Genomic DNA, 13,363 nt, shown 5'->3' on the forward strand with positions numbered 1-13,363 from the left:
GTGTCAAGTGTGTTTAATTGAGAAGTCACTTGCTGAGCTCATGAGATTTTTCTTTATTCTCTGATCAAGGGTGGTTTTTAAATAGTTTAACTTAGGGTTGGCAGGTAAAGGCAACTGGTACCAAACCTGACAAGCTGAGATTGATCCCCAGGATCCACATCATAACAAGAGAGACCAGATGCTACAGGATTGTCCTCTGACTTCCACACATGCACTGTGGTGTGTGTGTGTGTGTGTGTGTGTGTGTGTGTGTGTGTGTGTGTGTGTGTGCACGCACGCACTCACAGCTACACTCACAAAATTAAATAAATGTAAAAAATTAATAAGAAAATTTAGGGCCTGGAGAGATGGCTCAGTGGTTTAGAACACTTGCTGCTCAAGCAGATGACCCAGGTGTGTGGTTCCTGGAATCCCCAAAATGGCTCACGACCATCCATAACTCCAGTTCCAAGAGACTGAACAACCTCTGCAAGCAACAGGCAAAATAAAACTAAAATGTGGGGGATTTAGAAACAAACCCAGAACTTTAATGTTATCTAGGCCCTCTTCCACCAAACTACTCCTGAATCTCATGGGAGTTCTGTGAACACAAGAATGGTGCTGTGTGTGAAGGGTGTAAACAGTGCCTGATCAAGTCATTGGTATTGTCCTGTGCACAACTGAAAACGCACCAATTCCTTCCCCAGAATTCAGCTTTCTACTCTTTTACATATTCCACTCCGCTTTTTTTTTCCAGTGAGAATTACAATTTTCCAGATTTGGGCTTTCAGAATTTGAATATTCACGAGTATCGTCTTTTGAGATTGTGGTTTGGGGAGGTTTTTTTCTATTTGTGTTGTGTGGGTATGTCTGTGTCCATATGCGTGTGCAGGGCAGAGACTGACAGTAGGCATCTGGTCTATGGCCCTGAAACCCTTTGGGTGTGGCTTGAGGCTGACAGAGTGGAAAGAGAGGCACTTGAGGCATGATTTTCCTTTGGGCTCTCTTTCTGTTGGGTCAGCAGATACAGTAGGAAAAGCAGGGAAACGCTCTGTATTTTTCTGTAAAATTGTTCTCCAATAAACAACCATTTATCATTCATCTTGGGTCTAGTTACATCTTTTTTTTTTAACCAGACAGGGTTTCTTTGTATTGTTTTGGAGGCTATCGGTCCAGCCCGGCCTCGAACTCACAGAGATCCACCTACCTCTGCCTCCCGAGTGCTGGGATTAAAGGCGTGGGCCACCACTGCCCGGCTCTAGTTACATTTTTGCCTTCAGCCTACAGCTGGTGTTTTCATTAATTGGTCTCTACCTTACTTTTGGAGACAGTGTTTCATTTGAAGCTCATGAATTCTGCTATGCTGACTGACCAGCAAGACCCAAATACCCTCCAGACTCCACCTCTCAGTGCTGAGATTACAGGCACAAGCCACCATGTTCTGGTTTCTGTGTGACAGAACTTAGGTCCATATCATTTCAATTTATTAATGGAGCCATCTTCCCAGTCTCCAGTTTTGGGGGATTTTAGATTTTAAGGAGTTTTACTTTGGGGATTCCAACATTTTACAAAACTGCAAGGTGAGGAGAATGAAAGAATTGTGGGTGAAGAGAGTTTGGCAGCACAGATCTTTGGTATGGAAGTTCAAAGTCTGAGAGAAAACTATAATCATCGAGAAACAGTTTTAAAGATGAAAGCTGACAGTATCTTAGTGTCTTAGTCAGTGTTTGATTGTTATGAAGTAACGCTGTGACCACAGCAACTGTTATAAAGAAAGCATTTAACTGGGCGTGAGTAGAGTTCAGAGGGCTAATCCATTATCATCTCTGTGAGGATCATGGCATCATGCAGGCAGATATTCCTCAGGCAACAGGAAGTGAACTGTGTCACTGGACAGAGCTTGAGCATAGGAGACCTCAAAGCCCACCCCCACAGTGACATGTTTTCCTACAAGGCCCATACCTGCTTCAACAAGCCACACCTCCTAATAATGCCATTCTCTATGGGAGCCATTTTATTTCAAACCACCCCATGCTGAATTTCCAAATCCTCCCCCCAAAAAAAATTGCCATAAGTTTCCAACTGGGACACATTTCAGTATTTGACAAAGCAGTTTGCACACAGACAGGAAGGAAAATTCCTTTTGTAAATAGCTGTCATTAAACTCAGCGCTCCAAACAGTCATATAAACTATGCTGGGTTAAATTTGGAACTGTACAATCATACTAGTTTTTAATTTTTTCATGTGTGTGTTTGCCACATACATGCCTGGTGCCTGCAGAGGCCAGAAGAGGACTGTGTCTTCCCTGGGGAGACAGATGGTGGTCTTGAGGGAGGCTTAGCTGAAGGACATAGCTTGTATGTCTCTCTCTCTCTCTCTCTCTCTCTCTGTCTGTCTCTCTCTCTCTCCCTCCCTCCCTGTATGTGTGTGTCTCTGTCTCTTCTCTCTCTCTGTCTCTCTCTCTCCCCTTCCCTGTATGTCTCTCTCTCTCTCTCTCTCTCTCTCTCTCTCTCTCTCTCTCTCTCTCTCTCTTCCCTCCCTCCCTCCTTGTGTGTGTGTCTCTGTGTGTGTCTCTGTCTCTCTCTCTTTCTCTCATTCTCTCTCCTCTTCCTACCTCTTCCCCCTCCCTCTCTTTTCCTCTCTCTTCGTCCTTCCTCTGCCATGGTAAATAAGCAGCTTCCTGTGCTATATTCTCCACCATGATGACATGCCACCTCACCTCAGGCCCAAAGCAATGACCTTGGGACTGAAACCTCCAAAACCACGAGCCAGAAGAAATCTTCCCTTCTTTAACTCATGTATCTATTTTTATCACAGCAACTGAAGGCTAACACAGTTTCCTATAACATCACCCTCAAAATTGTTCTGTACATTTCCAAGTCAGCCTGAACTTGATAATAGTATGAATTAGGGCTGGAGAGATGGCTCAGCAGTTAGGAACACCTATTGCCCTTGCGGAGAACCTGGCATCAGTTCCCAGCCTCCACTTGGTGGCTTACAACCTTATGCAACAGAACTCCAGCTCCAGTGACTCTGATGTCCTGTTCTGGCCTCTTCAGGCACAGCATGCATGTGACACACATACACACATTCAGACAAAACACTCATAGACCTAAAATAAAGTAATTAAAAATGCTCAATCAATAATGAACTAGTTAGCTAAACTCATTGATGAGATTAGTAGCTCTGTGATCCAAATTACCAATATGAACACCACCTGGGGATCAAATCTTCTATATATTTGCCTTTGGACATATTTTATGTCTAACCCCTTGCAGGAACCACCATGACTATCTGGATCCATTCAAGTCATTCAGGAGGAACAGATGATTAGAGATCACTGGGCAGTGTTGTCTAAGTCAGCACCTGACTATGGTGGTGGACAAGTTGTGTGGCAATCTGACTCCAGGCTGTGCCCTAACCACTGAGCCATGTCTAGTGGAGATACAGCATAAATCAGGCAGGAAACTGAAATCTTCTATCAGCCACTTAAAAAATGTTATAAGAAACAACATTAATTTGCAAACACATTTCACTTCACCAAACAGAACAAAATACTATTTGAGTGTTTATTCAAGAAAAGTGGTTGTTACTGTTGGTATTGGGCATCCAACACAGAACCACCCACACGAGACAATTGCCTATGTCTGAGCCTTAATCTCAGCATCAATAGAAACAGTATTAGGGGCTATTTAAATTTCTTTTGCAGTAAAAAGCCTATAAAAACTGTTTTGAACTTTAAGCACACCTCAGCAAACTTACTGTGTGGTAATCCAGAATTTGCTACAGCGGCTGCCAGCTACTACACCAGACAGCACATGCATTGTAGACATGCGAGGCAGTTGAGGCCCATGGCCAGCCTGGCTGATATCTGCCTGCAGAGTTCCTACTTATGCACATGTAGTTGGGATGTCTTCCGGCTTTCAAGGGATGTTCTGTCATCAAGGAACATCCCCAGTGCTGTCTTCCGCTGTAGTTTAACTGACTCCAGTCAGTGCATTAAGGAACATGTTTATAGGCTTGCTATTATTTCTTGTGAATTCATGATGTGCAGTTATGATTGTATTACTAGCAAGTTGATGTATGCCAGAAAGCAGTGATATGCAGGCTAGGAGGATCTCATTCCACCTAAGCAGTTATAATTTGAAGGAAAAAGGAAGACAAAAGACAAGGACACAGAGGCAAGGTGCAGGAATGAGATTTTAGCCCAGGGTGGTCCAGGTCAGTGATGCTGATCATCTACACGACTCTGAACACTGCCTTTCCTGACCTTACCTTAGGTGTGAGAAGTAAGATCTGGAAGGGGTTCTCCCTCTAACAGCCTAACATCAGTGTCAGGAAGAAGTGGTTACTTTAACATTACACTCTTATCCACCCATCCCTTTGGGGAGAGGGGTAGGAGCTTGAAGGTACAGGAATCCCTTGCCTTGCACCTTGTGGATCCTAGGCATCGGGACCAAGCTCAGGTTATCTATCAGGCATCATGGCAAGTGCTTTCCTCCACTAAGCCTTCTCCCTGGTCCAAGAAGTGGTTACTTTTAAACAAAATCAGAGTGCCATCATGTTATCATGGCCACATCCTTTCAATATGAAAGCAAAAATTACCTTAGATTATGTTCTATTTTTACTAGACACACATCCATTGTCTCTAGATTTCAAGGGATACAGGTGACAGTTGCATTTGCTCTGTAAATGCTCCTGCCCGCCCATTTCAGTTTTGTCAAATGATCAGAACTGAAGCAATCTTTTAAAATGGTCATGGAACACGCGAATGTTTTTGAAAGCATCGTAACCGCTTAGATCTCATGTCATTATTAGTGCACAGTAGCTCTTCTCGTAGAATTAATGCATGGGGCTTCCATTAAGTGTCCTCAGGATCCTCACGAATAGGGCAATCTGTTGTTCTCTCCCTTAAGTAAGTGCTCAGATACAAGACCTGAAAATATTCTGAAACGCTAGCACTCAGGGAAGAAACATGTGTCAGCTGGCGTCTGGGGAGGGGAGCCAAGGACGGTGGGATAAACAGGTTGCTGTGAAACATAGGTAGGGATTTGGTCATCTGATCTGTAGTTCTTCAGGACTCCGAGATGGTGGTCAGCTTGGAGACCCTCTGGAGGGGCTGGTGAGATGGCTCAGTAAGTGATAATTTGAGTTGATAGTTCCAGTTGAGCAGGCCTGGGATGGAGTCCTGAGACTGTGGGCTTCTAGCAAGTTCCAGGGATTGACTATTGTGGATGATACTCCTGGCTAGACATGTGAATTTTCAATAATGGCTAGACTTGTAGGTTTTCAGCAATAGCTAGAAACATGTGGATTTTCAACAATGGCTAGAGACATACGGGCTTTCAACAAAGGTTTTTATAAATGCCCAGAGGTCCTGATGTTTTTCTACTAGCAGGTTTGAGGTAAAAAATAAGGTTTGGGATCAGAGAGAGAAAGGTTTATTTTTAAAGGTTTATTTATTATGTACACATTATTCTGCCAGCATATATGCCTACATGCCAAAAGAGGGCACCATATGGTTTCTGGGAATCGAACTCAGGACCTATGGAAAAGCAGCAGTGCTCTTAATCTCTGAGCCGTCTCTCAGCCCCAGAGAGAGAAATTGAATTAATTACTTGCCCACAGTATAATACAAATAATCAGAAACATAACAGATTTGTTTTCAACTTTCAGAAATTTTGTTTTTTCAAGACAGGGTTTCTCTGTATTGTTTTGGAGGCTGTCCTGGAACTAGCTCTGTAGACCAGGCTGGCCTCAAACTCACAGAGATCTGCCTGCCTCTGCCTCCCGAGTGCTGGGATTAAAGGCTTGCACCACCAATGCCCGGTAACTTTCAGAATTTTCTGTATTAAAATGTACAGAGTGAGGAAATTGCCTGTCAATGAGGAGGACTTTAAACTTCAAAGGGTAACTGTTTCTTTCCTAGTTCTAGATTCACAACTTCTGTCTTAACTTTAAGCTCTGCTCCTTATCCATCCCTTCTCTCATTGTAGATAGAATTAACTTTCCTGTCTGTGGCTTGCTTCGCAATAGGAAGGACATATGCTGACCTCAGAGTCTACCTCCACCGAATGAATCAGTAATGGTCTTCACCACTGTACTTTATCTGAGATACAAAGTAGTCATGGGCCATTTATTTTCTTGGGATAGCTGCTAAGTCCATCTGTCTTTTAGACCAGTCTTAGTCTGCCGAAAACCTCAGAGGTCATAGAATTTGAGAAGAAACCAAGAGACAGCATCTGTCGTGGCTGAGATAAGCAGTTGTGAGGATGTCAAGGATACTGCATTAATGAGGAGATACAAATTAACACAGCATTCCTGCGGTGACTCACAGGGACTCCATAAATCCATCTGGTGCCTAGGGCAGGACGCCCTCTCTGTGTTCTCCCATCATTTTTTAAGTGTGAGTGGAGAGAGTGAGGGGAAGTCAATTTAATGTTTTACATTAAGGTGAATTGAAATGACTCAAAATTACTTCTCCTTGTTTTTGCAGTTTGATTTAACAAATGCATAAGCGCATGTTTATTTGATTGGGAAGACCGGGGGATAAAATAGTAGAGTCTGAAGCATGGAGAAAGAGTAAGAGGACTTGTAACTGGGTATGAGGTAACCAAGCACACTGGGTCTGAAGGATGAGCTTTGGGTCAGTGACAGCAGGCTGCCTGTTCCCCCACCTCAGTGTCCTTGAAGAAATGCGCTAGATGCCATTGCATATTACACATTCTTGTTTCTTGCCGTGCCCACTGCACAGCCTGTATCCAAGGATGTGCGGAGGGTGTCGGGATTGATGACACAGAGACCAGTTCAACGATGTAAAGAAAACTTTAAGCAGGCCCCAAAAAGGCTCAAGAAAACTTCCCAAGAAAGGCCTCCCTCCAGAAAAGCTTCTGCTCCCTCCATACCCCTGGCTGGTTCTGCTCTGACACCAGAGACTGACTTGGGTGTGTCAGAAGAGGCGGTTAGTCTTTGGAAAAGGTCGAGATCAGGGTGGTTCCCGTGGGCCAGCCCTTTTCAGGAACTTATTGCCCCGGGGAATTTTATTGTTTTTAATAAACATGTTTTTAGTAAACATTGTCTTACAACTGCCTGGTCCCAGGCTGATGGGGAAGTGGGTCTCTGGCCAAGGTCTGTTGTCCCCACAGTTTCTGATACAGCTATCTGTATTCTACAAAAGGATGGCTTCTAAGTTGTGGCTCCCACTTACTTCATGAAAGAGACCCCAAACCATTGAACAAGGAATTAACTAAGAACAAATGAAACTACTTTTGTGTGGAAAAAAAAAGCTGTGAAAACAAAGATCTGTAGAGTGGACAGGACCTGAGATATCTGCAAGGTCTGAGGCAGCAGCCAGTGACTAACGACGAAGACAGTCAAGGTCATGAGCTATTGGAAACAGAGGGCCATATGGGCCAGTTTATATTTAGACAACATGGTGCTGATGTGAACATCCAGTACGCATTAGCTATGTCTGACACTGGACATCCAAGAGTCTATGAGTTAGCACAAAATGGCTGTTATCAGATGTTTGAGAGACTCCGAGAGGAAAAGTGATGTAATCTGTTATATAACTATTTTGGGCAGAGTGCTACTTTTGTGTGATTCTGTGTAAATATGACCTTGAGGTCAGAGGACTTCAGTCTGCCTATGAGTGTCTTGTTGTAGGTCTGTGGCCCTACCTCCATGCGGCCTATGTTCTCCATCTGCGTGTACGCCAGTGTCTACCTGCTGGTGGTCTGTGTACACCATAGTGCACTTGGGTGCCTGCCATCAGCTTCCAGTGTAGCAGCTTTGGATTGGAGTAAATAAAGTATGTCTTACCAGCCTAGAACTCCTCAAACTCTCTTCAATCTCCTGCAGCCGTCATCCCTTCCTGGCAACAGAGCTTGGACCTCATAACAGCTAACATCAGAAGTCAGAGATGGTCAAAGCCGAGCTTCAACGTTACTGGGAGGACAATGCAAGAATAGCATCTCACCACTGTCCCACCCTCCCTAGACACAACTTAACGCTCAAAGAGGCATTGATTCGTAGGTTAAATAATTATGAAATATATAAAGTTATACGTGGAAATTTTCTCTAATTTCAGAATATCTTTTTTTCAGTTGTTCCTGTAAACTTGAAACCATTGTTTCTTGATTGTCCTTTTAGCATTTATCTATTTGTTTAGATTAAGTAAATAAAAGGTCTTATTTCCCGAATTAAAAAAAATTCTGACACCTTTTAATTTCCACTTCTTTCCCTGACAATCAGTGGAACATTTTATTTTTGTCTTGGATAAAATACATTCTCTTTTTTTAACAAAATGTTTTCAATTTTAGCTCATTCAGAATAAAATTTCTTAAAATGAAACATGATGGTTCTGTGACCCTTTAATTATTATGATCACAGTTCATTTATCCTGCAAATATCTATTGACTTTTTGCTGTGTGAAAGAGTCTACACCCAGTTCTTGGAAGATTACCAAGATTGTGAATCTTGCTTGTTTTCGAGTGACAAGACTTCCAAGCAGTTTAAACAATTAAATAAATGGAGATTATGTTAGCCCCCGTGGTAAAACACAGGGGACAGAGCTATCCCTGGCTTCAGTATCAGCAACGTACAGTGACTTCATTAGCCTCAGTACTTTCTGGTTCTGTTTCATCCTGCTTCTTCTCCTTCTGTAGCCTGGGTGGGCTTTGAACTTGCCATGCTCCTGCCACAGCGTCTCCAGGGTTAAAGGTTGCAGGCCTGATCCACATTCCAAGCTTGCCTCTTCCTTGTGAAGCTCCTTTTTGTGACCCATGATATGACCACAGTGTCATTACAGGTCTATGTGATTCAATCCAAGAGCACTGAAAACCATTCCTCTGGTGTCAATTCAGTCGTTTGGGAAAGGGCTGTCCCAGTTTGGGGTTTACATTCCATATGGATGGGGATGTTGCGATTCTTTTTTTTTTTTTTTTTTTTGGTGAGGGGCGGCTTCCTAAGGGTGCCACTGCCTGAAGGGGGTAGGAAGGGATGTGGCACAAACACAGGCGTGGAAGAGCATCCGTGCTTGCACCATGAGCCAAACCATCAAGGCAGCTGATTTGCAGGCCATGAAGTTCCAGAAGACTAGGAGAAGGCATCCCTGGAACCAGGTTTAAAGACTCACTCGTTCTCAGACGCCAAGCCTGCATGCACTTGCCGGGTGTGAGAATCGGTGACTCCATGAAGCTGCCTCCCAGGCACCTTGCTCCCCTCAACCTGACGCTGGTCCTGTGTTGACAGAAGGGATGCTCATGAGAGCTGTAAGCAGAGGCTACACTGCAGGAATCTAAGATCTTGACAGTTCTGGTCTGCCTGACCCCACCTGCCAGGTACTAGGATTACAGGTGTGTGCTACCACGTCCTTTGTTATATTTGAGTAAAACACACACACACACACACACACACACACACACACACACACACACACACACACACACACACACAGTCCTTTATCTATTTACTTTATTGCAATGGCTTGAAGGATGTTTGGCGCCCTTCCAACAAAAATAATTTCCTACTAGCCTTCTAGTGATATCTGAATTGCTATCATTAGTGATTGGGGGTATTGAATTAAAGGATTATCTTCAGGCAGTTAGGAAGGGCTATGCCAGAGCCCCATCTGTAGGTAATTCATTAAGCTTTTAGCAGTTGCTTATATGCTGGTGTGAAATGACTTCTCTGCTTTGTTTTCCTATGACTACTGGGAATAGACCGTTGGAGGGAAGGTGGAGAACTCCAGCCTTTGACAGTCTGAGGCAGAATCTGCAAGGAGCAGGTGAAGGGGACTTCTATCCAGGTCTAGCTTTCCATGATCAGCCTGAGCTCTCCCTCCTTGCACCATGAGTCATTTTGCTGTGGGGCTGGTTTCTGTGATCGTCTCACTGTGTAGCCCAGGGTGGCCTTGAACTCCTAATACTCCCTGCCTCCACCCCGCCCCAGTGGTGAGATTACAAGGCACATGCTACTCTGGCCCTTGAATCATTTTCAAAACAAGTTTTCAGTAAAACCTTGCGAAAAGTTTCTTGGAAAATACATTGTCTCAGGTCAGCCGCTTACATCACTCCTTGTTTATTCGGAGGCAGAACAACCTTGGGGAAAATGCTTAGGTTTTAAGATCTCTCAACTGTATCAGCCTCTTCCAAGGCCCCACAAGCAATTCCTGGTAGCATGTTCACGTGATCATGCAGTTTTTGAAAATTTGTAAAAATAATGTGGTTTACTACGGTAGACTATAGCCTCTTTCCACTCTCCTTCTACTGCCTCTTTCGCTTGGTGATGTTGGGATAACCATGGTCCCTGAAGGAAGGAAGAGACAATTTGGCTCAGTGGCGTGAATTTTTATGGCTTGCTGTCACTCCTGGATAAAGTTGCTGGCTGCTACATTGCAGAACACCTCACAGGCGTATCCCCAATGCCCAACGTACTGATTTATGTCATGAAAGGTACATGTAAGGTGCTTGGTCACAAACTTACTAATGACTATTGTCCCTGCAAAGACTGTTTCAGATGAGTTATGGTTCAAGGAAACGAGAGGTAGCACGAAATCCGACTTCTTAAATATGAAAGAAAAGTCATTGCAGCTTTCAAAAATTTTATGTCAATCTAAAAAATTATATATGAACTTAGCAATAATAAACTAAGATGAAAACATATTTCTAAACTGCCAGTAAAATGCATTTAAATCAATCCACCTTAAAAATCAATCCAAAAAAATTACCTTTCTTTTTGAAGTTTACTATAAAATTGTTGCCAAACAAAGAAGTCATCAGGGAGCACAAAGAAAAAGTGGTATAGAATTATCCTACAGGTGTGGAGGGCAGTTAGTAAAACGATTTTGCTATTTGTCTGGACGTTGTAGTTTATTTGCTAGGCCAAAAACCTTGCAATCCTTATGATATTTTGTATCTTCTGTTCTTTTTCTCATGCAAATGTAATATATAGTATGTAACCTATTGTATCTATCATAATCTATCATATTTTGAGGACTTATGCATGTTGTAGCACACATCACTATATCCTCTTTTGTTTTTGTTGTTTTGTTTGTTGTTTTTCTGTTTGTTTCTGTGTGTAGACTTGGCTGTCCTGGAACTCTGTAGACCAGGCTGGTCTAGAACTCAAGAGATCTGCCTGCCTCTGCCTTCCCAGTGCTGGAGCTAAAGGCGTGCACCACCACTTGGCTTTAACTTTTATTTTTATGTATGTGTATGTGTGCTTGACTGAAGGAGCCCATGGAGGCCAGAAAAGTGTCAAATCCTCTGTAGCAGTAGGTACAGATGTTGAGACCTGCCCTGTGTGGGTGCTGGGAATTCAACTCTGATCCTCTTTAGGAGCTGCAAGTACTCTCTTAAGCACTGATCATCTCCCTAGTTCCTATTTCATTCCTTTTATGGATGCATACTATTACATTGTATGGCTTTACTACATTTCATTTAGTTAGGTCATCAGCTGATGAGCATTTGGGCTCTTTTCAGTTGCTGGTTATTCCGAAGAGTGGGCTCTTCAAGTACATTTCCTTTTAAATTGTGATTTCTTTTCTTCAGCTTTGTATTCATAATTCAGAATGATATCTTTGTATGTGTTGCTGAGGACTGAACTCAGGGTTTTGGGCACACTTGTCAAATACTCTACTGCTGAGCTACACCCTCAACACTGAATATTTACCTATAAAATTTGATCGTGCGACGTTGACCAGGACTTCTTTGAAGAGCTCCCTGTAAATGATAAGTAGCACCAGGCATGAGCACAGACCCATCCTTTGCCTCCACCGAAAGACCAAGGTATTTGGTTCTTCTTCCTGGGGTGGAAACAGGGAGCTGCCTTTGATGTTAAGGGTTTGCCTGGCATGTGGCTCAAAAGCAGAGCAGGTGATAAGTTTACATGAGGCTCTGTTGATGTGGGATGTCCTTCTGTATGCTTCGAATATACGTTGCTTTTATTGGTTGATAAGTAAAGCTGATTTGATCAATGGCCAAGCAGAATAGATCCAGGTGGGAAATTCAAACAAAGATATGGAGAGAAAGAAGGCCAAGTCAGAGAGATGCCATGTAGTCAAGAAAGGGGTAAGCCATAGTCACATGGTGATACACAGATTAGTAAATTAATTGTGAGGGCTAGTTAGTAATATGCCTGAGCCATTGGTCAAACAACTACAATTAATGTTAAGCCCTAGAGTGGTTATTTGGTAACTGACGGGGGTGAGAGGGTGAGAACCTCCAGCTACACTCTATGCTCACTCTCTGTCATACTTACAGTACACACAAAAGTCAGCAACCTCTCTTCCCATCCCCATCATGTCACAAGATCAAGGTGTAAAGGAGAACTCCATGCGGAAACTTCGCCTCCCCAAGCTCTGCCTCAATGTCTGTGTTGGGGAGAGTGGAGACAGACTGACCAGGGCAGCCAAGGTGTTGGAGCAGCTCACAGGCCAGACACCTGTATTTTCCAAAGCCAAATACACTGTCAGGTCCTTTGGCATCAGGAGAAATGAAAAGATTGCTGTTCTCTGCACTGTCTGTGGAGCCAAGGCAGAAGAAATTCTGGAGAATGGCCTGAAGGTGTGGGAGTCTGAATTATGGAAAAATAACTTCTCAGATACTGGAAACTTTGGCTTTGGGATTCAAGAACACATTGATCTGGGCATCAAATACGACCCAAGCATTGGGATCTACGGCCTAGACTTCTGTGTGGCACTGGGTAGGCCAGGTTTCAGCATCGCAGACAAGAAGAGCAGGACAGGCTGCATGGGGGCCAAACACAGAGCCAGCAAAGAGGAGGCCATGCTCTGGTTCCAGCAGATGCATGATGGGATCATCCTTCCTGGCAAATAAATTCTACTCAAAAGGCCAATAAAAGTTTTTCTCAGAAAAAAAAGTCTGCAACATTTCAACTATGTGGATAATGACTATTAAAAACAACTTTTAAAAACAGCTGCGGTGGTAATACGTCTATAATCCAAATGCTAGGACAACCCACACAGGACATGACAATTTCTAGTCAGCCTTGACTAGTAAGGCTTTGTCAAAACAAAAGTAAGCCTTATTTTTTAAAGTGTTTTTATTTACTTGTCTTGTTGGCATGGGCCTCAGAGGATAACTTGCAGGAGTTGGTTCTGTCCTTCCACGATGTAGCCTCTGGATCTTGCATCCTGGGTGTGGAATCTAGGACTTCAGTCCTGGCAACAAGTGCATTAAACCCCAGAGCCATCTGCTGGCCCCAACTCCATTTTTAAAATAGGAACTTAGGACCTTTGAGATGGATCCATGTTCAAAGGCACTTGTCATGCAAACCGGGTGACTTGAATTCTATCCCCTAAACCCACATAAAGGTAGAAAGACAGAACTGACTTTGCACAGTTGTCTGCTGACATGTGTA

General features: G+C 43.4%; 1 protein-coding gene across 1 annotated transcript; it reads left to right on the forward strand.

Moving 5' to 3' along the window:
* The first annotated feature begins 12,282 nt into the window (after window positions 1-12,282).
* On the forward strand, window positions 12,283-12,819 carry LOC121139475 (60S ribosomal protein L11-like). Its single transcript, XM_040743372.1, has one exon. The coding sequence runs from the start codon at window positions 12,283-12,285 to the stop codon at window positions 12,817-12,819; it is 537 nt and encodes a 178-aa protein (XP_040599306.1).
* Window positions 12,820-13,363: the final 544 nt, after the last annotated feature.

The sequence above is a fragment of the Mesocricetus auratus genome, unplaced genomic scaffold (assembly GCF_017639785.1).
Source record: "Mesocricetus auratus isolate SY011 unplaced genomic scaffold, BCM_Maur_2.0 Super-Scaffold_15014, whole genome shotgun sequence".
NCBI classification, from domain to species: domain Eukaryota; kingdom Metazoa; phylum Chordata; class Mammalia; order Rodentia; family Cricetidae; genus Mesocricetus; species Mesocricetus auratus.

Excerpts from the sequence above, each read along its gene's own strand:
- LOC121139475 (XM_040743372.1), top strand. The coding sequence starts at position 12,283 with ATGTCACAAGATCAAGGTGTAAAGGAGAACTCCATGCGGAAACTTCGC.